At 41.6% G+C, this 23680-nt stretch overlaps 1 protein-coding gene across 3 annotated transcripts; it reads left to right on the forward strand.

The window, feature by feature from the left end:
- The first annotated feature begins 409 nt into the window (after positions 1 to 409).
- LOC131138605 (uncharacterized) lies at positions 410 to 23680 on the forward strand. 3 transcript variants are annotated; one of them, XM_058087671.2, is made up of 8 exons: positions 410 to 740; positions 1263 to 1602; positions 10967 to 11111; positions 11211 to 11310; positions 12273 to 12311; positions 12413 to 12457; positions 14294 to 14588; positions 22832 to 23680. In XM_058087671.2, exons 2-8 carry the CDS (start codon positions 1416 to 1418, stop codon positions 23050 to 23052), a joined length of 1032 nt encoding a protein of 343 aa, XP_057943654.2. In that variant the 5' UTR covers positions 410 to 740; positions 1263 to 1415; the 3' UTR covers positions 23053 to 23680. The 3 variants fall into 3 exon arrangements, with proteins under 3 accessions (XP_057943654.2, XP_057943652.2, XP_057943653.2); XM_058087669.2 differs by having other exon boundaries at positions 413 to 740; positions 12270 to 12311; XM_058087670.2 differs by lacking the exon at positions 410 to 740 and adding an exon at positions 787 to 978 and having other exon boundaries at positions 12270 to 12311.

The raw sequence follows: 23680 nt of genomic DNA on the forward strand, positions 1-23680 counted from the left end.
ATTGAATTTATATAGTGTGATTTAAATATATCGCGATACCAACTCATTCGTTTGTAATGGCCTTTACAGTGCCTCTTGTTCTCTCAAGGCCACCGTAGTTTTGAGAAGGCAATGCGGAAGTGAATCAAAACAAGTCCGAGTCGGTCTGAATACATGTACCAGCGGTATTACCTTTGTTAGCGGTTTTGTGAAACCGAATGTTTACTGATGCAGAAATGCACCCATAAAAGTAAATCGGTGGTTGGAAAAAGCTGGCAGTTTCCGGACTTTGCTGATCGCAGCCATAGCGATGAGAACTCGGGTTGGGGAGGGAGATGCTAAGCGGGTATGGGTGGGGCGAGGCTGTGAGAGTGTTCGTTACAACTTTTGCTTTTTTTTGTAAATGATGAAAACAGCTACTGGTACTCTACTACCAATGTCCTCCATGGTGAGGTGTGGTGCTTCTCGAAAGCTCAAGCCAGATTTCTTGTTTTTGTCGTCAATCTCTTTGATGTATGATATCAATGACTGTCTTTGTATGGAAAGCAGCGTGTTTTGAAAAGCACCTACAAAGACAGTAACAGGGTAGTAACAAAGAGAGAGAGAGACGGTTTGCGGCAGAGAAAGGCAGTTGCAAACTGAGGAGGGGAGGGCCATCATGGAATGCTGTGATGTCATCAGCCCAGTCATACACACAAAGACAAGGAGCCTCTCAGCTTACTTCGCATACTCTGTTGTAGAGCAGCTGTCTACATCCTGCTGTGAGTACCCTCAACAAAGTCCTCTTTTTGATGCTTCTTTCTACCACTTTTCTCCTTTCTTCTCTCCATTTCTTGGATGCCTTTGTCCGTACACTAAACCAGTTCATAACTGAACACCATCAGGACTTTACCGGTTTGCAGTCTTGAGCTTCCTTTCCCTCCAAGTGTGTTGTTGGCTGTGTGGTAGCCATTGTTTCCCTGCTGTGATTTGGGGAGGGGTATAGCGCCCTTGTTAAAAGTAAGTACCCCTCTGAGTACTGTTTGCAAGCTAAAATGTAATTTAAAAAGTTGCTTTTTGTGGGAGTTTGTGTATAAATTGAATCAGGGTTTAGGAAAGAAGGGGAAGAAAGAGGAGGAGGCTTGGTTAGGGGTGGGGGGTGGTTTTAAGATCATGACAGAAGCAGTCCCATTCCTTAAGAATCTCCTCCCATTCTGGGCAGTCTGGATGTAGGCTCTACCAGGCTCAAGCTGACAACTGACAGAATTGAAAGACGCCAGCTGTCTTGTTTTTTTTGTACATAGACGCTGCCAATGATGACAGGAAACTGACGTCTCAGCGCGTGGGAGAAGCCGACAGTAAAGAAGATTTAGCTTATCTTCTCATGTATGAGGATGTCCACTCGCCTTGACTTGTGATCCAGACGAGCATCCTTCAGGAGGAAGGAGGCCATCACCATGCTGCAGCAGATCCTTAATGACATGTACATCGACCCCGATGTGCTGGAGGCCCTCAATGACGACCAGAAAAAGACTCTTTTTCTGAAGATGCGCCAGGAGCAAGTGCGACGCTGGAAAGAACGTGAGGAGAAAGTGGAGAAAGAAGGCGGGGATGCAGAGTACAAGCGAACAAAGCCAAAAAAAGGTAACAACTCACCCACCACTTTGTCTCTTCTGCTTCTGCTTGACTCTCAGGACGTTAAAATGCAGACGCAGCATGATGACACAGACGCTGTTTCAACTCATGAAAGTGTGTACAAGTCTTTAATTTTGTGTAGATTGTCTCGTCACGTTGTCATTTGTATACTTACGGTGCAGGGAGGTACCCACTTTGAGAGCGAAAATAAGAATGCAATGAAACATGACACCGAAGTTCATACTAGTGAAAAAAAGTTCCTTATTCAATAAAAGCATAGGATTAGGGGGGTTAGCCAACACTGCTGTCAAGTGGCAAACATGATGGCTTTGAAATTCCAACACAGGCAAGACATTTGATTATTCAGCTTTCTACAAACATTGTACAATATTTGGAAAGGGACTATGAATGCATGTAATGAGAAACCTAAAGCCTTCTACATAAAACGTGCCGTTTTCCTTTAAACAAGTTACATTGAAGGGATATTTGGATTTGTTGACATGACATCCCTATCAGTAATGTAGTCTGTCAGCCATGACTTAGTACCTCCCACTCGGTCATGTGAATGCACGATAGCGTGCATTAATACGATGTCAGGGAAAGTAAAGCCAAGCCATTTGGAAGTTCCGATTTTTTTGAGGAGGCATTTTTGTCATTGAAATATATTATCTACTCTTTTGAGCGAATATTGTTTTGAGAATCCAAACTTCCGGTTATTTTTGAGGAGGTATTCTTGTCATTGAAATATATTATCTACTCTTTTGAGCGCATATTGTTTTGAGAATCCAAACTTCTGATTGTTTTTGAGGAGGCATTTTTGTCATTGAAATATATTATCTACTCTTTTGAGCGCATATTGTTTTGAGAATCCAAACTTAAGTAAACCTATTAACTTACTACGTTTCTCATCACGGGTCACAGTGCCAGATAAGTCACTTTTCATGGACCTGCTGATGGGGATGTTATAGAACTTTTCCTTTAAGAAACATCAAGTGGTTACACATGTTGGGAAAGGAGTCAGATGAATGGAACTTATTTAATCTTACCCCTGCTCTATGTCTATTACGGATAATTCATTCATACCATAACTGGAAAAAAGGAAAACAACCTAGGTAAGAATCTGTTTTTAAAGTGAAATACAGTATAAACATATGTAAACCCACTAAAACCTACCCTGGACAGGGTTAAAGCAGAACCAATTCTTCCTGAAAACATCCGTGTGAGGTTTACAATCCACATAGTTCTCATGACAATGTTTACATAGTTGTTTTGAATCACCACTAATAGAAATCAGCCTGTGAGCAATGGACATGCTTGCATCAGCCATGACAGGTTTAATGCATGGAGCTCATGGTCGCCGTCATCTCATGCAGCTGTTTGCCAACACAGACACCGCGTTTATCCCTCAGTCCATTTGGATGGTTTAAAGTTTCCTAAAAGACAGCCTTAGTTGAGCTTGATACACTCCAGCTGCTCTTTATTAAATGAGATCGGGCCGTCTCATTTGAGACATGGCCACGTTGGAAAGGATGAGGATTGACTAAAAAATGACATGAAATAGTGTAGTAGTGTAGATGTACCACTTTTTGGTAGTCTTCTTTTCAACGCGTTGCTTTAGCATCAGAAATTACATATGCATGTTTTCATTTTTTTGAACGTATGATGTAACTCCAGAGCCATAAAGCTCATAATGTCATCAAAGCATCACATTGATACATTTCAGTAAAATCAGCATCATTCATAGTTTAATGGCTAATTAATTGAGTAAGAAAAAATAACCCTTTTTATTATCAATCATTTAGTAGTTTATTATCCAAGGTTGTAAAAGTAAGGGTTTTTTTGTGATTCTTGGCTCGTCATCAAAATAAAGTGAATGGGGGCGGTGTGCTCTGAAGTATTTTGAAGGACAGATATGTCCGCCAATGTACATACCTTGTAAAAACAAGCTGAAATCATCATGAAGTTGACTTTCAGGGTTGTCCCTAGACAGTGGAGGCACATGACGAATGTAGGATCAGCATTAAACATGGCACCTCTGTGAATATTATCTTACGGGTTTACCTCAAAGTAGTCAACATTTGGATATAGATTAAGTAATAACTATTGGTCATAATCTAGGTTATTATTCTAAATTGTTAGAATAACTTCAAGTTTTTTGTGAGTTGTTTTTTGTTGTAGTCGAGATGTATTTGTCCAGTTGATTGCCATCTTTGACAACAGGTATATTGGCTTCTGCTGGTCATTGATTTAACATGATGTCGATTTTGCAGATAGCACTTGACGTGCTGTGCTTTCTTGGTGTCAATTCATTCATTCATTTTCTACCGCTTATCCTCACGAGGGTCACGGGGGTGCTGGAGCCTATCCCAGCTGTCTTAGGGCAAGAGAGGCGGGGTACACCTTGGACTGGTTGCCAGCCAATCAAAGGGCACATACAGTGAAGAAAATAAGTATTTGAACACCCTGCTATTTTGCTATTTCTCCCACTTAGAAATCATGGAGGGGTCTGAAATTTTCATCGTAGGTGCATGTCCACTGTGAGAGAGATAAACTAAAAAGAAAAATCCAGAAATCACAATGCATGATTTTTTAACAATTTATTTGTGTGATACAGCTGCAAATAAGTATTTGAACACCTGTGTATCATCTAGAATTCTGACCCTGAAAGACCTGTTAGTCTGCCCATTAGAAGTCCACCTGCACTCCATGTATCATCCTGAATCAGATGCACCTGTTTGAGGTCGTTAGCTGCATAAAGACACCTGTCCACCCCATACAATCAGTAAGACTTTAACTTGTAACATGGCGAAGACCAAAGAGCTGTCCAAAGACACCAGAGACAAAATTGTACACCTCCACAAGGCTGGAAAGGGCTACGGAGCAATTACCAAGCAGCTTGGTGAAAAAAGGTCCACTGTTGGAGCTATCATTAGAAAATGGAAGAAGCTAAACATGACGGTCAATCTCAATCGGAGTGGAGCCCCATGCAAGATATCACCTCGTGGGGTCTCAATGATTCTAAGAAAGGTGAGGAATCAGCCCAGAACTACACGACAGGACTTGGTCAATGACCTGAAAAGAGCTGGGACCACCGTTTCCAAGGTTACTGTAGGTAATACACTAAGACGTCATGATGTGAAATCATGCATGGCACGAAAGGTTCCCCTGCTTAAACCAGCACATGTCAAGGCCCGTCTTAAGTTTGCATATGACCATTTGGATGATACAGAGGAGTCATGGGAGAAAGTTTTATGGTCAGATGAGACCAAAATAGAACTTTTTGGTCATAATTCCAATAAGCGTGTTTGGAGGAAGAAGAATGAAGAGTACAATCCGAAGAACACCATCCCTACTGTGAAGCATGGGGGTGGTAGCATCATGCTTTGGGGGTGTTTTTCTGCACATGGGACAGGACGAGTGCACTGCATTAAAGAGAGGATGACTGGGGCCGTGTATTGTGAGATTTTGGGGAACAACCTCCTTCCCTCTGTCAGAGCATTGAAGATGGGTCGTGGCTGGGTCTTCCAACACGACAACGACCCGAAGCATACAGCCAGGAAAACCAAGGAGTGGCTCCGTAAGAAGCATATCAAGGTTCTAGCATGGCCCAGCCAGTCTCCAGACCTGAACCCAATCGAAAATCTTTGGAGGGAGCTCAAACTCCGTGTTTCTCAGCGACAGCCCAGAAACCTGACTGATCTAGAGAAGATCTGTGTGGAGGAGTGGGCCAAGATCCCTCCTGCAGTGTGTGCAAACCTGGTGAAAAACTACAGGAAACGTTTGACCTCTGTAATAGCAAACAAAGGCTACTGTACCAAATATTAACATTCATTTTCTCAGGTGTTCAAATACTTATTAGCAGCTGTATCACACAAATAAATTGTTAAAAAATCATGCATTGTGATTTCTGGATTTTTCTTTTTAGTTTATCTCTCTCACAGTGGACATGCACCTACGATGAAAATTTCAGACCCCTCCATGATTTCTAAGTGGGAGAAATAGCAAAATAGCAGGGTGTTCAAATACTTATTTTCTTCACTGTATAGACAAACAACCATTCACACTCACATTCATATCTATGGACAGTTTGGAGTCACAAATTAACCTAGCATGTTTTTGGAATGTGGGAGGAAACCGGAGTACCCGGAAAGAACCATGCATGCACAAGGAGAAAGTGCAAACTCCATACAGAGATGGCCGGGGGTGGATTGAACTCGGGTCTCTTAGCTGTGAGGCCTGAGCGCTAACCACTAGCAGCCCTGCTTTTTGTCATTCGCCCTTCAATTGATTCTCTCCCTCAGATAAGACCTAAAGTAATGCAAAGTGAAGCCCCATCACAATCACTTTGTTCATGCGTGTAGACTGTTCCAACTCATCATTCGTGATATCATGCAATCCTTGTCATCAGTTAGCGTCTTTCAGGCCTCTACACTCTTGTCACCTAACCACTTTCCCTCTCAGCTTCACTTACGTAATGTGTTAAGTACTTACTTATTGTGCTGTTTTCTTTTATTTCATTGCACCATGTTATTGGAGACTTTTTGGAGACTGCCCGGTTCTCTTCCACGTCCTCTTCATTTGCTCTTTTTACCTGCGATGGTGGTCAGCAATTATGATGTTTGAACAATAGCTGGAGTTAGTTGCTTCCGCCAGACAGTACTCAAGTCAGTAGTGTCAGCAAGCAAATTTGTAATTATGGTCAAGATCCGTAGGTGGGAAAATACCCCAAAAAGCATACTCCTCGCCCTCTATGAGCTGAGGATTTATTCATTAACTTCTGCCTTTTCTGCCCAATTCTAATGTAACATTCACAAGCACATTCCAGGCTTTCCTCACAGTATTCATGTTGTTTTTCTTGTCACATATCTGATAATAATGATGACAAGGTGGGGGAGGGAGGTATCCTGCAATCATAGTGAATGACGTCACCTGGATTTTTTTTTCTCGACGCAACAGTCGCGGTGGAAAAGGCAGAAACCGATGAGGCTCCATGACTTGCTCTCAAACTGGTTTGACACACTGCAGAATCTCACCCGTCTGCTTTTTCTAAAATGTGTGGTGGTGTGACACTTGTACGCAAAGTGGAGCTTTGCACTCACAATGCATGTGGTTCAAATGCTCAAGTGGTGCATGAACTGTGACTGATACAGCAATGTGAGCTGTCTCTTTGGGGCCAATAACAAAAGCGTTCCTATCAGCTGTGAGAATAAAGAGGAGAGTTCATTTCTGTCTCTCTGTAATGGCTAATGTTGCTCTCAGCAGGCTGGATGAAAACTCCAGGCTATCATCATGAGGTTGTGCAAAATGTGGATGGTTCATTTTTCTGCCTAAAACAGGAAGTGAGTCAAACCTTGAAACAATTAGTAAGCGGCTAAACAGGAAGTAGCCAGGAAATGTATGTGTATGAACACGAAGAGTTAGATTTGATATGTGTGGCCTTGTGGGGGAGATGAGCGTGTTTTCTTTGCACAGAAAGAAACTGTCAGGTGTAGCCTTTGGCCGATTCTGGTCATGGGACTTGAGTACTGTCTAGGTTACTCGATGCAGGCCATGTTGGTGTTGTGGCCGCATGATCCACAAGTAGTGATGTTAAGTGTCTGTTAACTGTCTGTTAAGTTATCAGCTACTTCCTGGTTCATAGAGGATGGTGTGACTCTCCTAGTGACTCAGACAGTACCTTTATCAGTATCTCCTGTCCAAATTGAAACAAACAATTTAAAGTTTAGTTCTGCTATGAACAGCTTTTTGGATGTTGATAAACTGTTACAAACGATACTTGATGGTCACTTTCGTGCTGTCTGATTCGTGTTCACACTTGGATTTTTGTCAGTGGACTAAATAATAACGCTCAATTCAGCATATGCATGAAGTTGAGAACCTCTGCACGATAATGCACTGCCGTCATGGTGATAGTGCTGTTTCCTTGGCAACTTGAGGACAGAACCATACACAGCAGCAAAAGCAGCTCTTACAGGATTCTTGGAAGATGTTCATTTTGACACTACAGTGTTCCCTCATTACCGTGGAGGATAGGTTCCTAGAATATCCCACGGTAACTGAAGTAGCCAACTATATTTTTGTACAATTATTATATATGTTAAAGGATGTAAAACCCAGTACCATACACTTAATACACTTCTTAGAGAGGCATTCATTTTTATCATTTAACATTAACATTGTTTTTCTCTTGTTTAAACACTCTCAAAGTTCAAATTTTGTTTGAATTTCAATTTTCAGCTAGATTGGATTCAAGAAAGGAAGTGACTCACACATTCACTGCTCTCATCATGGCTTCTCCTGCCACAGTTAATCTGTAGCATATTCCTCGCCCTCTATGAGCTGAGGATTTATTCATTAACTTCTGCCTTCATTCAACATGTACGATTGCTAATAGCTAGCGATCTTGCAACAGTAACAAAATTGATTAACAATAGTCTACAGCCAATCAGAACTCAAAACACAATTGGCGGGTTCTCCCTTAGCCAATCAGGACTGTTGTGGCTCTATATTTAGATGGCTGAGATTAACTGGACACAGTATGGATATTTCTTCAACCCTCACATTACTTTACTCACCCTCTACTCGTAACTTTAGATCACTCTAATACACCACAAGGACGCAACACACAATGCAGGTTCATACACTGTTAGAAGAAAACGTACAAAATTGCGAAAGAGCAAATTGGTGAAAGGTGAACTGTGATATAGCGAGGGAACACTTTCACTTTCTTTGCCAGGATGGAAATTATTAGATACTAGTATTGTGAAAACTAAGTACCACATGTTTTGGTGTTGGGTGTGTGATCCAATGCTGGCAGTCGTCCATCCACATTTTATTAACACATCTTTAATTAATAGAGAGATCCTCGATAATGGATTTCTTATTGATATCTCATATTGGCCTGCATTCCATTTCTGATACTGATATCAAACAACACCTATATTGGCAGCAGCTTTTTCTTCAAACTAATGTTGTCACATGCCGTGTAATGAATGAGTGCATTATGCTTTGTTCACTGCGATGCCACTGGATACATTTCACAAGTAAACTTTACAAAAAAGGAAAATAATGCAATATAAGTTAGGTTAATGAAAAAATGACATATTTATAATCTGTATAAAAACAAAGTAAAGTGCAAAGTATGAAACAATACAATCGGTGAAATTGTCAATTGGGTTTATTGAGCGCAGCATGAATGAAACATGTTAGATTAGGCCACTTTTTGATGATGTCAAACACATCATTGGAAAACTGTGGTGTCAAACCGGAGATTTACTGTACTGGAAAGACAAGACATTTTCCTTCCCCGCTTGCAGAAAGTTCCCATGTTGGCAAATTGTTGTTTCAGTCATCAGCTATTAACCACTCGGCCAGTAAAAGTCAAACTTCCTGCATTGCTTCTTGTCAAAGGCATCATGTTTATAGCTGTATTGTGTGTGTCTTGTTTATCAAGCTTTGTGTTTTCATAGTACTCCTGGTATGCCTGACTGGAATGTGATCCACAGGCCAGGCTGGCAAAACCAGTTCACCATGATGTACTTCATTTATTTTGAAGCAAACCAACACTTAACCTTGTCAACCTGCGTCAGCTGCTTGTGTCACAAGTTCATGTCACTCACGCTATTAATGACGCCGACTTCAGCAGCGGGCTTCGCAGATGCTTTTAAGCCAACAGGAAGTGCAGCTATTTCTCTGTTAAGGCTTTTGTTTGTTTCATTCGGATTTTTCCTGGAAGTCACCATTTAGAGGATGTCGTAATGAAAGTTCCAAATAGATAATACATTAGTCAGTAGTAGAAGTATGTTTTCCCCCTCTTCAAGTCTTGACTAGGTTCAAACAGGGTTTTTTTTTTTGTATTTTGAACATGAACATGAAGTTACATTGAGGAACATCACATTTTCACCCACACCATTCAACATGTCTGGAAGGAGCAGGGAGAAGTAGAGATTATCAATTATTTTTTCTGTCTCAGCAATTCTGACAATGAGGTTAAGGAAATAAATTGATAGATTGGGGTTAATAATTGTGGATAGCTTATTCAGAAATGAAATACAGGAGGAAAACGGCCATAAAACACTACGTAGAACCTTGGTTAGTGTCTTTAATTCATTCCAGTAGGTCCAACTCAAACTGAAATGGATTCTAAACATGTACATTTTCCCATTAGAAATAATTTAAATGAAAAAAAAGTGGTTAGCACGCAGGCCTCGCAGCTAGGAGACCAGAGTTTGAGTCCACCCTCGGGTATCTCTGTGTGGAGTTTGCATGTTCTCCCCGTGCATGCGTGGGTTTTCTCCGGGTACTCCGGTTTCCTCCCACATTCCAAAAACATGCTAGGTTAAGTGGCGACTCCAAATTTTCCAAATGATCTTAAATCATATTTAACATATATATTAGGTTGTGGGCTGCATGGTGGACGAGTGTTTAGCATGTAGGCCACACAGTCAGATCGGGAAGACCTGGGTTTGAACCTCTGCTTGGGCATCATGCATGTTTTCCAGTTTCCTCCCACATTCCAAAAACTTGCATGTTATGTTAACGATAAATTATTCATAGGTATGAATGTGAGTGTGAATGGTTGTTTGTCTATATGTGCCCTGTGATTGGCTGGCGACCAGTCCAGGGTGTACACCACCTCTCGCCCAAAGACAGCTGGGATAGGCTCCAGCACCCCCTGCGAACCTTGTGAGGAGAAGCTGTAGAAAATCAGTGTTGTTCTGCTGCAGTTAACTAGCCTAGCCTCTACATGCTAGGTGTGTCGATACTGTAGATATCAGCTATGCATTAAAGACTCCACATGAGTTCCATTTCGGTCTTTACTTATGAAAGTGAACACACAAAAATAAAGCATGTCAATCATAACTTCAGAAATTTTTTTTCTCTGTGACATTCAACATAAACCAAATGCTAGCGCGATGGTAAATTACATTGCAAATCCCATATATGTGCTACAGATTAGCATTAGCGATTTACATGGTGATTTTGAACACATCCAAATATGCAAAATAATTAGGCACAAATAAACATACATTCGTAAAACTATTTCTGCGTGATTGAAAATAATTGACTTCCTGCGACGCATTGTAGAAACATGCAATATAAATGATATCCCATTAAATTATCACTGTTGCTGTAATGTAAAGTAACAGTAATGAGGCACCACATACAATACTGTAGTCTTCCCTGCCTGAATGTGTGTTTTACGCTCCATGTCCTAGAATTACAACATAACATACAAATGTAGTATTAACAAAAAACAATATTGCCTAGTTCATGTTTTGGTTAGCTACATGTGCAGTAGAGTTTTACAAGGACAATAATTACAAACATGTTCTGTGTAATTGTTTCTCACACGTGGTGTCTTTCCTGGCAGCCAAGAGCAAGAATGTGAGCTGGCTGCTTGGCCGTGACGGAGACGTGGCTGTCATTGTGATCGGGGAAGTGGACGAACTGACTTCCAAATTCATCTGCTCAGGATTGGGAGAAAAGAAAGCGCCCAGTGGACACAACCACACAGTGTAATATACCATCATACATCATTTCACAGGCATTTACGGCATGCAAGCTTTTAGCAACTGTGTTAAGTTTGTTTGTTTTTCTTTATTTTTGTGCTGCAGAAATCAAACCATTTTGAAGAGCAAAATAAATGCAGAAGTCACGACTGAGAGAGAAAATGTGCCTTGTCAGACGCAACCTGAAATATCTCTGAATGTAAAGGTAGGCAAAGAATCCAGTCTCGAGAGTTATCACACTATCGCAATACTTTTTTCCCTGGAAAAAAAAACAGTTCTTACGCTTGAACTTAACCACATATCCTCATGTTCTCAATATAACATTCTCATTCCCAATATAACAATTTCTCTCTGACCTAATGTGCAAAAGTGTATATTTGGGCTTAACCAGGCTAAACCACTCAACCACAAGTACAAGTCACCCATACGTACAGTATGTAGTTCAAATAAGCACATGGCCCTGTGATATTTTAAGGCACGTCATTTGTGGAGTTGCTGATTTTGGACTTGGAGGTGCCTCCTTTTTCACCATAACCAGGAAAAAAGGGAGACCGCTTGTTGACATGACAACCTGTGAACACAAGCAGGCATGTGTTGATTCTGGCTCTCTACTACGACTACGACTACCAGTAATATTAGTCTGATTATTAATAACAACAATAAGAAGACCTATTTCTTTATTATTATTATTTTAATTTTACTGTAATTCATGAATGAATGTTTATTTTATTCTTTGTAAAATTATTGTGATGTTTAATTAGTAGAAGTAGTAGTAGTAGTTGAACAGTACAGCACTAGTACAATGTAATAACAAATAATAACACTGTGAACCAGTACTACAATAGTAATAACAAATAAGAAATTGCTATTACTATTGTACTACTACAACTGTAAATGTCTACTACTACTACTTTTAATCATAAAACATAATAATACATATATTTGTATTTATGTTTAGCACAATATAAACTACTGCTAATGCTGCTACTCAAAATAAATACAGTTAGGACTGCCAAAGGATTAATTTTGCATGATTAATCGCCATTAGAAACTATGCCTGAAGTATGCCTATTGTTACTGTCTTTAATGAACAGAAAGATAAATGACAGTATAGGATAAGATATATTTGTATGTATTAACTTGTATTGTTTTGTCTCTTCCCAGCAGGCAAAATGTGAGGAGCAGAGCACTTTACTCCCCCTACCGGTGAGTTGGCGTATGTACGTGATGTCATTGCCAGCCCAGTGCTTGGATTGCGTCACGGCTGCTCGCTAACTCTTCGTGTAATGTCTTTGTTGCACCCACAGGTGTCAGTGAGTGAGCACTCATCAGCATCCTCAGCTGCTCAGAAGGTACTTGAAGGCACCCTTTTTGATAAAATATGCACAATTTAAAGCTTTTTAGATGCACTTGTTATGTTTTATTTCTCATATATGTTGGAAATACATTTTATTTGTCTCATATGCAGGAAATACATTTATAAAGGCTTTTTAGTGGGGACTTTTCAGGTCATTCCTACTTGCTAATGAGTAACAGGAAGCGGGTTTTCCCCTCACTCGCCACCTCTTTGCATGTCATCGTTCTCCCAACATTTGTATGCATTTGTAGAGCCTCCATAGCTGCACACGCACCCCCATTAAAGTCTGGGCTGGTTGTCTCTCACACGCCCTCATTTTTCTGTCTTACGTGCACGAATATGCGTGCAGGTGACACACAGAGAGCCAAGAGAAACCGAACCGCAAGACTCAGGGTAGAATATGTAGGCCGCCCTCGAACAGATGGTTGATAAACTTGATCAGGGAATTAGAGGGACGTGTCATTCGCAGATGGATGGGATTGCGGGAACGTCTCCAGAGGTTTTGGGCAAGTCCAGCTCTTTGCTGTTCTCAGGCTTTTTGCCACATAAGCAAACTCCCTCATTTGTTCCTTCCTACTGCAGCACATTTCCCAGCAACCCATGCTGCTATGAACACAAAAGACCCAAGATATTCTACTAATACAAGGGAAACTCTTAAGATCAAGCACTATCCATCCAAATTGTTCAAATTTCAAAACATTTCTCCCTAGAATCAATGTTAAATTAAATTCTTAATTGTCGTATGAGTGAAAATATATTTCTCGCTCATCTTTCTTTAACTTGGCTTAATTTTATAGTAGAAGCCCTAATGCTGTGTCTACCAACCCTTTGTATTGAGTTGCGCTCTCCTATAGAGCAGCTACACACAATAACCCGCACAGAAAACCTTTTAGATTTTCCAGAATCTGCACCTATTCCAGCTGTATTTCCTTGGATTTGTGGTTCCTGCCAAAACAGTCTGTTTTAATTTGGTCACACGCCCAACGTGCTATGAACCACACAAGGAAGCCCACCCCTTTGTGATCTCACAAGGGGTGGCAGTTTTACCACGCCTTTTCAAACCGAGCGTTTTGAGCAATCACAAACTTCTTTCAGGGCTCACTTCCAAATGCACAAACCTCATTATTTGAAAATTTGGCATAATTTAACATGAGAATACTACATTCTAACTACGTGAGTTAATTACTATGATGCACCGTATGACACAAAATTACATTAAAACTACTCACTCTGATGATGGAGATGTTGTGATGAAGTGGAAAGTGAGACCTGCTTAAGGTGTGGCTTTTATTTTGTTGTGGCACACAACCACAATCAATTACAGTGTCTGGGAGGTTACGTTTATTATGCTAAGCCTAAAACTATCATTGCACAGCTACCCATTTGCAGCACAAACAGCACAAAGGTTTCAATGAATTTTCTAATTGTGCAACATTTACAGCATAATGTTGAAATTTGCAGCTTCTATTGGAGAATGGGTTAGTTCCTGCAAAATAGTGGCTTGGCGCTGCCGTTGCAATGGCTTCTACAGCCTGCTCCGACCTGATTCAGAGAGACGAGGAAGCAAAACTGGGAGCCCATTGCTGATTAAGCTGGCACAAGATCAGCAAGGAAGATTAGCGGGGCAGCTTGATTTCCAAGTCTCCTTATAATTTTCTTCCCACACGTAATTAAATTCTTAATCAGTGGTCATTGGTCTGTTTGTGTGCTCACCGTGTGGCATCATTAGAGAAGGGCGATACGATGATGAGTCATGACAGTGGCCGTGTATGTAAATTAGCTGTCACCACTGATTGTCATCTTGTTTATTCACCCCCACACCCCTCTGCAGCAAGAGGAGGAGTCATCCAGCGAGATCGAGGAGAAGCCCGTCTCCCAGCCCTCCATCAACCCCAAGCTTCCCAGGAGAACCAACGCTGTCATTGTGAGGCCGGCCTCTGCAAACATGGCGCCAGGCCCCATCAACGCAAGACAAGGGGGCGCAAATCTGAAGCAGGTCATCATGGCGCCAACTCTTCCCCTCCCCAGCGGCGTGGTCAAAGCAGACTGTGGGACAACGTCAGCTTCCAAAGGGGCCTTGCAGTCACAAGGCCCTGCCAAGATGAAGGAGCCCCAGCAAGCCAAAGGTGAGTTGGCATTGCATCATGGGAAAGGGCACGAGGGTCACATCACATGGTGCTTTAGATATTACATCATTTTCCATGGCTTGTCATGAAGAAAAACCAGTATTACACTTCATGAATGAAATTAGGATTTTACTGCAACCACTTCCACACAATTGTATTTTGTTAGATTAATTCCATATTTAATACTTATATATTAATATAATAATTTATATTCATATTTAACATGTAAATTAATATTTGCATTTTTTGGTACAAAAGTAACATTTAAATTAATATTTTTCTTTAACCAGCTTACAAGAAAATATTCATCAAAGTTAGTGTTAAATGTATTCAATTGTTTATATTTTATATATGTTTATATACATACATTTTAAATTAACAAGTTAATATGAAATTAATTAAATATGAACTGTTTTGGAGGAAAATTCTTTGTATTTAATTAAAGTATTTTTGTTGTTATTACATTTATTTGCTGATTGGTTCAGAGAGATCTGCCTTTTTGTGAGGTACTGTATGTGGCGGCCATTTTGGCTCAGGTTTATTAGCAATTATCGTCCCTTGTCCTATAAAGGCTGAATTGTCCATCAGTACCATAAGATGAAATGTGAGGCATCCTGCTAATGATAGCAGATATGAGTTCTTTCTTCAAATTAGGATAGTCAAGACATATTTTCCAACATGTCTGCTGCAACATAGTTTCATTCCATTCCTAATTAGACATCACATAGTGGCAAAAGACAGACAGAAAACACAAAGTGCATGAAAAAGTGTGAACGTGTATACATGGCATTATTCGCTTCGTTTCCACTGAAGCAACAATACGGCTCTGGCTTAAAAAGGTTTGGTTGTGCTGCAGCCGGAGAAGGATTTATTTCCTATTTTCCAGCTAATGTGCTGGCCAAACAGTACCTCAGTACCTCAGTCCGCTGGAATCTTTATGGAGTGGCAAAATAAGAATGAGGCCAGCCTGGAGGGCGGAAAAACATGAATGCTACTGTGATTTGTGACATGTTTGGCTCTTTTGGTCATGGCTGCATATATTTTATTTACTACTGTGTGTGTGAGAATGCCCAAAAAATGTGAAGTTTAAAGTTTGGTATTGTGAAAAATATCTCAAGTTGGAACATCTGTGTAAATGGTTGATTGTCTTTATGTACCCCGCCTCTTGGCCAAAGTCAGTTGGGATAGGTGGCCCTAATGAGGACAAGCGATATAGGAAGTGGATGATGTCATTGACCTCTTTACAAAAAAAAAACACAGGCTTTGCTACACATTTTCAAACAAAGCCTGAAACAATTTTCAAACTCTAGCATTTTATGCCATTTTTGTGTGCTTCTGGGGCCCCTGTTGAGTGTGTGTGAGGTTTCCACTGTGTTTTTGACCAGAAAAGTGCATTAGAAGCAAGTTGAAACAAAAAACACTTTTCAACAAAAAAACACAGGCTTCGCTACACATCTTCAAACAAAGCCTGGAGCTCTGCCAACTCTCCACCAGTCCAGTTTGGTCATTTTCTTCAGAAAATAGGCCATTGAATTCCAACTGCAATATTAGCACAATAGCTCACACAGCTACAGTGCTGCTGCTAATATTTGTATCCTCCTGTCCCACTCCACAATGTGACATTATTCTATGTGATATATGGCATCTATTATAATAGATGGGACACAGCTTTACAGTGAAAACAAAACCAATCTTGTTGTTGTATGTTTGAAATTAGCACCATCCAGTGGAAAACAGTGATACTGTAGGGAGTGGGGGGTTCTCTCCAGTTGGAGAGAATGCCTCACTTTCCGTTAGATCCCTCTGCTGGAAGAATGCTTTTCTTGCAGCACATTCATGGAAAGTTTGATCAACAACAGAAGCACATTTGAACTGCAATGTAATTGATTACAGTTGTTTTTCCTCTAAAATACCTCATAAAAACAAAATTAGTGTTTGACATGATGAGCTGAGCGTAAAAGCCTGCATCTTTCCTAGCACTTTAAAGGACATTTGGACAGGAAAAGAAATCAATCTTCAACGATTTCTCTCTCTCACACACTCTTGTCTGTGTGTGTGATTCACAGCGGCTTGGCTCTGCACGTCCGTCCAATATCAGGCACCTATAAAAACAATTCCTTGGAATATTTGTGATATTGACTCCACTGTGTCTGGCGGAACAGACGGCGCCATTGCCAATATTCTGTCAAGCACAGAGCGGATGTGAAGCACAGGAAAGATGAGCTTATAAGAGATGTGTCCGTGCCCACATTAGGGGAGCTCAATGAATAACAAGAGAGGAGCAGAACAGCTGCAGGACACATAGAGACGGATAAATGTGTCTCCAGTCCGGACAGGGAATACTGAGCGAGTGTCTGTCCTTGACAATGGCAGGAAGCTCGTTCCAAAGGGGAAGAGGTGGCCGACAAACGCTCGTGCCTCAGCTGTTTGCTTTTGCATGTGGGTCATGACAACCATTCCTGTTTCCCCTGAACAGGAAGTGTGACCTGTGACATGGGTCACTACTGCAACAGATGCACTTCAATGGTCCGTGACTAGCTAATAATACTTTTACAGAACCAGAGGGACAGAATAAACTCACAACATTGTGTTTTTAGCTACTATAAAGGAACGTTTAGTGTCAACAGTAAATTTTAGGTTCATCCTGAAATGTATCTGGAATATAATATATGCCGCTTATCACTAGAGTCGCATGGGTATGCTGAAGCCTATCCCAGCTGACATCGGGTGAGAGGCTGGGTACACCCTGGACTGGTCGCCAGCCAATCACAGGGCACATATAGACAAACAACCATTCACACTCACATTCATACCTATGGACAATTTGGAGTCACCAATTAACCTAGCATGTTTTTGGAATGTGGGAGGAAACCGGAGTCCCCGGAGAAAACCCACACATGCACAGGGAGAACATGCAGAGATGCCCAAGCGGAGAATCGACCCCAGGTCTTCCCGATCTCCTGACTGTGTGTCCTACATGCTAACCAGTGTACAGCTTGCAGAGCAATATAGAATGTCAGTACTGTGTACTAAAATAACTCCCACCCAGCCATGTTTAAATGGCTGGTTACACAAATGAGCATTTAGTGAGCAACATTGTTATCTAGCACTACCTTAATCCTCTCAGGCATGTAATTCACCAGAACTGTGCAGGTTGTTCCTAGAATCCGCTTCCATAATCACAACACTGGTGTGGGTTAAGACATCTTGTGCTCCTTCACCTTCCTTCCACTTGAGGATGCCCCACAAATGCTCGATTGGGTTCAGGTCCGGAGTAGACGGCCACTCCATCACCTTCAGCTTCCTCAGCACTGCACTTGTCATCTTGGAGGTGTAGTTTCCACAGGAAGGAGGATCATGCTGTGCACCCATATTCCCATCAATGAACCGCAGCACCTCAGTGCCGACAGCACTCTGTAGACAAGACACAATTATTTTGGTGTGTAATGGTGTGTTTGTTTTCAGTGGATATTATAAATCCATACGGCTATACAAGTTGTGCAGTGACGACTCTAAGCTATATCCAAGTTTTATTTCTACTGTCTTCTTATAAGTGCCACGTCCAGCATCTGGATACCTTGGGGAGAAAACATAGTTTCTATGTAAATTCTTGTATATCCAGGATATGTTCATTCCCAGCAGTCATCTTGACAGCTTTGGTTGCAAAGTGTAAAACGTGACATGATCCATATTTTACAGTTTCTACAGCGTTAAGACTTTTCATATGGATGCAAACAGCAGATGTTCGGGAACAAATGGTTCAATTAAATGAGCGTGAAACCAAAGCGCGACATAATTCCAGGAACATCATCTGACAAAGGGCACATGCCAAAGCATACTTGTCTGCTTTTTCATCCTGTTCTGTGACCTTAAGTAACATTGAGAGCAAACATCTCCACCCAAGATTACTGGTACGTATTCAGCACTGTATAAAATGTCAACAGCGCAGCTTATTAGCGTGTGAACTGAAGCCTGCTTGGAGTCGTCTCTAAAATAAAAATGGGTGAAATTAGTCAAATACAGTGAAATGTCAGAGCCAGATACATCTGAAGTTGGACAATTTGGGTGAATTCAACCCAAAAAAGTTGGTGGACATGGCATCTTCTTGCATGACTGGAGCATAGTAATATATTATGCTCGCTCTAATTTTGTTTGTTAATCAATCTTTCAGTGTCGTGGTTGAATTTGGGCTACTATTAGTTGAAATATATGCAAATGTTATATTCATTCATTCATTTTGTACCGTTTATCCTCATGAGCGTTTTAGGGGGTGATGGAGCCTATCCCGGCTGTCTTCAGGCGCGAGACGGGGTACACCCTGGACCGGTCGCCAGCCAATCACAGGGCACATATAGACAAACAACCATTCACACTCACATTCATACCTATGGACAATTTGGAGTCGCCAATTAACCTAGCATGTTTTCGGAATGTGGGAGGAAACCGGAGTACTCGGAGAAAACCCACGCATGCACGGGGAGAACATGCAAACTCCACACAGAGATGGCCAAGGGTGAAATCTCATAGCTGTGTGGCCTGCGCGCTAACCACTTGTACACAGTGCAGCCGCAAAATGAAGTAAAATACAAAAATAAGGCATTCAAATGTGCATTCAAAGATGTTGTAGTATTCCACACCAGTCACTAGGTGTCAGTAGTTTTACTGTAATGTCTGGGGAGACATAAAATATCAGACTTACAGGCACAATAATCCCTAATAAAAATTCCCAATATAAGCACGGGCTACTGTTGCATCCATAACCCATGGCAAGCTACCCCCCGCCCCCCATATTATAGATTATAGCTACTATATTAGACAATATGAATGTAACAGTGATAATAGAGGTGTCTAGAGGGCTCTAATAATATTGTATTTAGAAGGTCGTTAACAGCTTTTTATGATCTCAAATATTGTATGTTTTAAAAAAATGAATCCTACTTTGCATAAATTCACTTATCACAGTTGGGTCTGGAACCAATTAACCGTGATAAACAAAGCATTACTATGCCTGTTTTGGCCTTATTTTGCTATTTTGTGAAAGGAGGAATGTGTGATGATAACCATAGACCCAGAAATTGAACTTGAACAATGTAGAAAAGCCGTACATGCGTCTTGTTAGCCCGTCTGCTCAGTACAATATGACGAAAGCTCGTATGACAATGTTCAATGTTGGACAGCATGGAAATTCCACTATATTTGTGTGGTGATCATACATTTTTTAAACTTGTGGAACATCTGTATGCATCTCGAGTAGTGTGTGTGTGTGTGTGTGTGTGTGTGTGTGTGTGTGTGTGTTTATAAACCTTTATCAGCGGGGTCGGCTTTCCTCCCATCTCTCCTCACCTTCAGAGGGAAAGGACGCACATTCCTGCGCCGCTTCCCGACTCTAGCCCTGGGCGACGCTCAGCCCCGTGCTGATAAGTGACAGGGGCCCCAGTTGCATGCATGCACACACACACACACATACACACACCAACGCACACATACACACACCCTGCCCTTCTGTCCACAGACGTGCTGCTGCTCGGGAATTCTGCCCTCTGCCCCACTTCTGCCTCCCCCCCAACTCCCTCCCTCTGTCCTCTCACTCTCTCTCTTGACGTGGGGTCTTTAAAGAGATAGATTGGTCTTTAATTTCAGCGCCAGTCTGGTCAGTGGCACTAAGAACCACTACCAAGAACCACCACCCACCTCACACGACCATCCCTTGTCTCCCATGCATATTTTCAAACTGGAGGAGAATAATCAATATGGAGTGATTTAACGCATTTATTGCGGTCCACTTTAATGCTTGTGTATTTGCCTCGCATGGTGACCGCCTTATAGGCGTTTTATTAGCTTTTTCTATCATTAGTTAACTAGCGTACTACGTTGTGCATACAGGATGTGTGTTTTTAATTATTTTGTCACCTTAGTTGAGGCCAAAAACACACACACACACACTGCTTCTGTCGCTCCCTCTCCCTCTCTCTCTCGGTCTTTATTAAGCATTCCACTCAGACCTGCACCAAGGCTCTGAGCACAGAAAACACACTCTGACCGCCACTCTGTGTGTGTGCGTGCGTGCATATCCGCGTGAGCGTCCGCCTTGGTGCGTGCCTGAATGTGTGTCAGCCTCAATCGCTGGAGCCTGCCCAAGGTTTCCGTGGTGACCGCACAACACAACGAGACAATCAGAGGCAGGCCCACGCAGCGCGGCGAGAGGACATTAACACAGGAACCGGGAGGGGGTCAAAGGTCAGAGGAAGGCAGGGGCGAGACGGATGGACACGTACGGGCGAGGGGGGGAGGGAAAAGCAGTGTAAACAACAATAAACAGGAAGGTTTTTGCCTGGCGTGGTTTTGGCTCTGATGTGACGGCGAGATGTTAGTCAGATCGGTCACACACATAACCGAATCAGTGAGCGGGAGGGCCGTGTGAGAGTGCGTGTTGTTGTTGTGTAGCGTGAGAATGTGTCTCTTTAAATCCCCAACGATGGAGACGCATGCTTGTCGCTCTATTTTGTGTGCTCGCCACACACACACACACACACACACACACACACACACACACGCTCACATATCTGCATCCCCCGGGGATGACGCTAAAAATATGTGGCTCCTCAAGCCTTCTGGTGTCTGAGCAGCGTCTGTCTGCTCTCCATTGCCACTCGCTTCCTCCTTCCCCGCTTTTCCTCCTCCATTCCTCCCTCAATTACACCCTCTCCCAAACACACTACCTCAGCGAGCACACACACATACACAAACTATGGCCAGCTGTGTCTCTGCTGCACTTCCATGAAGGATGACCTCTGCTTAGCCATAGTGCAATCCTAAAAAAAAACACAAGCGTGAGGAAAGATACATGGGAATTTTATGATAAGAGTTGCTGAAACAATTATTGCTATAAGAACAGCCAGTGTGCATATTCACAAAAATATTCGATAGAGTAGTGTTAACCGACTTTTAATGTTCTATGCTGTTGGAGTTGTCAGTAAAAGTTGTTTTGTTTTGTGTAAATTACATTTGTGGCGCCCCCTATGGGTTGTGCTCAAAATGTTTTGGAAGACACGCTAGCATACATGTAATAAAGATATCCTTAAAGGTTTATAGACAAATGGTCAATAAATGGACAATTATTTGTCCCAACCGCCTGTAAAAAACAGATGTTTTGCCTGATGGCGGCCATGTTTTTCAACCAATCTTTCTGTGTACCAAATTTCATGGTGATTTGACTTATGCACTGTAACTTTACGGTGTTATTTTGTAGAGCATTGAGTGGTGTGAGAATACAGTAGGAGTGTATGTTTTGACAATGTTTCCCCCTTTTTTGCGATAGAAAAGTTAGCTTGAAATAGCAACTCCATGCAGTCTGACTGTATTACTTATCAGACTTTACCAAAACTAAATACTTTGTCTCTTAAGAAATCATGTAAATCCCATTAATCCATTACAGAGAGCCAAAAAATGTTTTTAAAAACAGGTTTTTATGGTTTTACGATTCAAAGAGTATATAAATACATACAAGTGATGAATGAAAGGGATACATTTAAGGTTACTTTAACCTTCATTGAAGACGTGAGTCTTGAAGTGACTGTTCCCAAAGGCACAATGTGGCAGCGAGACAGCACACAGACACCACCTTCTTTTTTTGTCATGAGTCAGTTTTTTAATTCAATAGCGTTTCTCACTTCAGTAACCCAAAATGGAGCCCAAAAAAATTGCAGGTGCCAGCGTTTTGATAAAGGAACATGAGAAACCCTATTGAATTCAAGAACTAACTCATGGGAAAACACGGAGGTGGCGACCGTGTGGTGTCTCGCTGCCACATCCTGTCTTTGGGAACAGTCATGACTTGGATGAAGGTAAAAGTAACCTTAAATGTTAACCTAAGCTTTTAATTCATCATTTAGATGCACTTAGAATGAATCTATGTATACCAACCAAGGAAAAATATCGGTGTAATTGTTGTGTGTTAACCGAATAACGCGGATACTGGGCCGTGCGCTAAACGAGGTTCCACTGGATGTATACAAATGATTTCAGCCTCAGTAGCATTACCACCAATGAGTTGTCTCGACTGGCCCACTATTCATTTTTGACATAGGGCTTGCAATTACAGGGATGCTATTTTTATTAAAAGCCAGATGACAGCATTCACAATGCTATGCTATGGGTTTTTGTCGATGCCATGACATCACCCATACTTCCATACCTTATGGTTTGAAGGGTCTTCATAAACAAAATATTGTCTTGTTCTGCAGACGCTACATCCAATATGCCCAGCAGGGCGACCTCACTGAAGGTGGTATCATCAGGGAGCACGCCATCCAACGCAGGGCGGGGCAGAGTAGCCCAACTGATGAAAACCTTCAGCATCGATAACTCTCCGACACCCACGCACACACCCTCACGTGGCGTCAAGCCCCCTCTTCCCACTAAGCCTAGCCACTTGTGCGTAGCCAGCACTCCTTCTGTCAGGTAATCCAGGTGCTGAACATAAAGATTCTAAAGAGAAGCCACACTGGACAGTGGACAGTGGACGGACACCAGTGAAGATTGATATGTTGCTGTCACTCCAAAAGCACAACAATGGAAATGCTTGAATGTGTTATCTCTTAATTGACACCATGCAACAGTACTGTAAACATTCTCACTGGGAACAGAAATTTGGATTTGCCAACCAATGCCAATCGCATATTTACTTCCTGTTGATGGTATTATTTATATTGGCTCATGTGTGTCTTCTTTTCATATCTGAGATGGAGCATGGGGTCAGGTGGAATAAGGTACTGAAGGACCCTTTGTATAATGGTGTGTCACATGACCTTGCCTTAGTGCAACCTGTTGAGGACCAATGATGTTGCCAAATATTCCCACCTCTGTCTGTCCCAGTGGATCAAATCCTGGCAGGTTTGATGGTCATTGCCAAATAAACAAACATGCTCAGTGTTATGTCCCAGTTCCAGACTTGTACATGTTTTTTTTTGGTTTTTTTTTACTTATTTACAAAATGTAATGGACCATTTTACAGCTTGTACAACAATACAGTACATTGGATGTCAAGATTGTGTGTTTGGATCAGAGGCAATAAAAAGATGTATTTATCTCCA

Source organism: Doryrhamphus excisus, linkage group LG21, assembly GCF_037039965.1.
Source record: "Doryrhamphus excisus strain RoL-2023G ecotype Guam linkage group LG21, RoL_Dexc_Guam_v1.1, whole genome shotgun sequence".
Lineage (NCBI taxonomy): Eukaryota > Metazoa > Chordata > Actinopteri > Syngnathiformes > Syngnathidae > Doryrhamphus > Doryrhamphus excisus.

Bases quoted from the DNA above. Each gene is read 5' to 3' on its own strand.
- LOC131138605 (XM_058087669.2), top strand. From the start codon at position 1,416: ATGCTGCAGCAGATCCTTAATGACATGTACATCGACCCCGATGTGCTG. The intron at 12,458-14,293 runs GTACTTGAAGGC...ACCCCTCTGCAG, and splicing joins CATCCTCAGCTGCTCAGAAG to CAAGAGGAGGAGTCATCCAG. The intron at 14,589-22,831 runs GTGAGTTGGCAT...CTTGTTCTGCAG, and splicing joins GGAGCCCCAGCAAGCCAAAG to ACGCTACATCCAATATGCCC.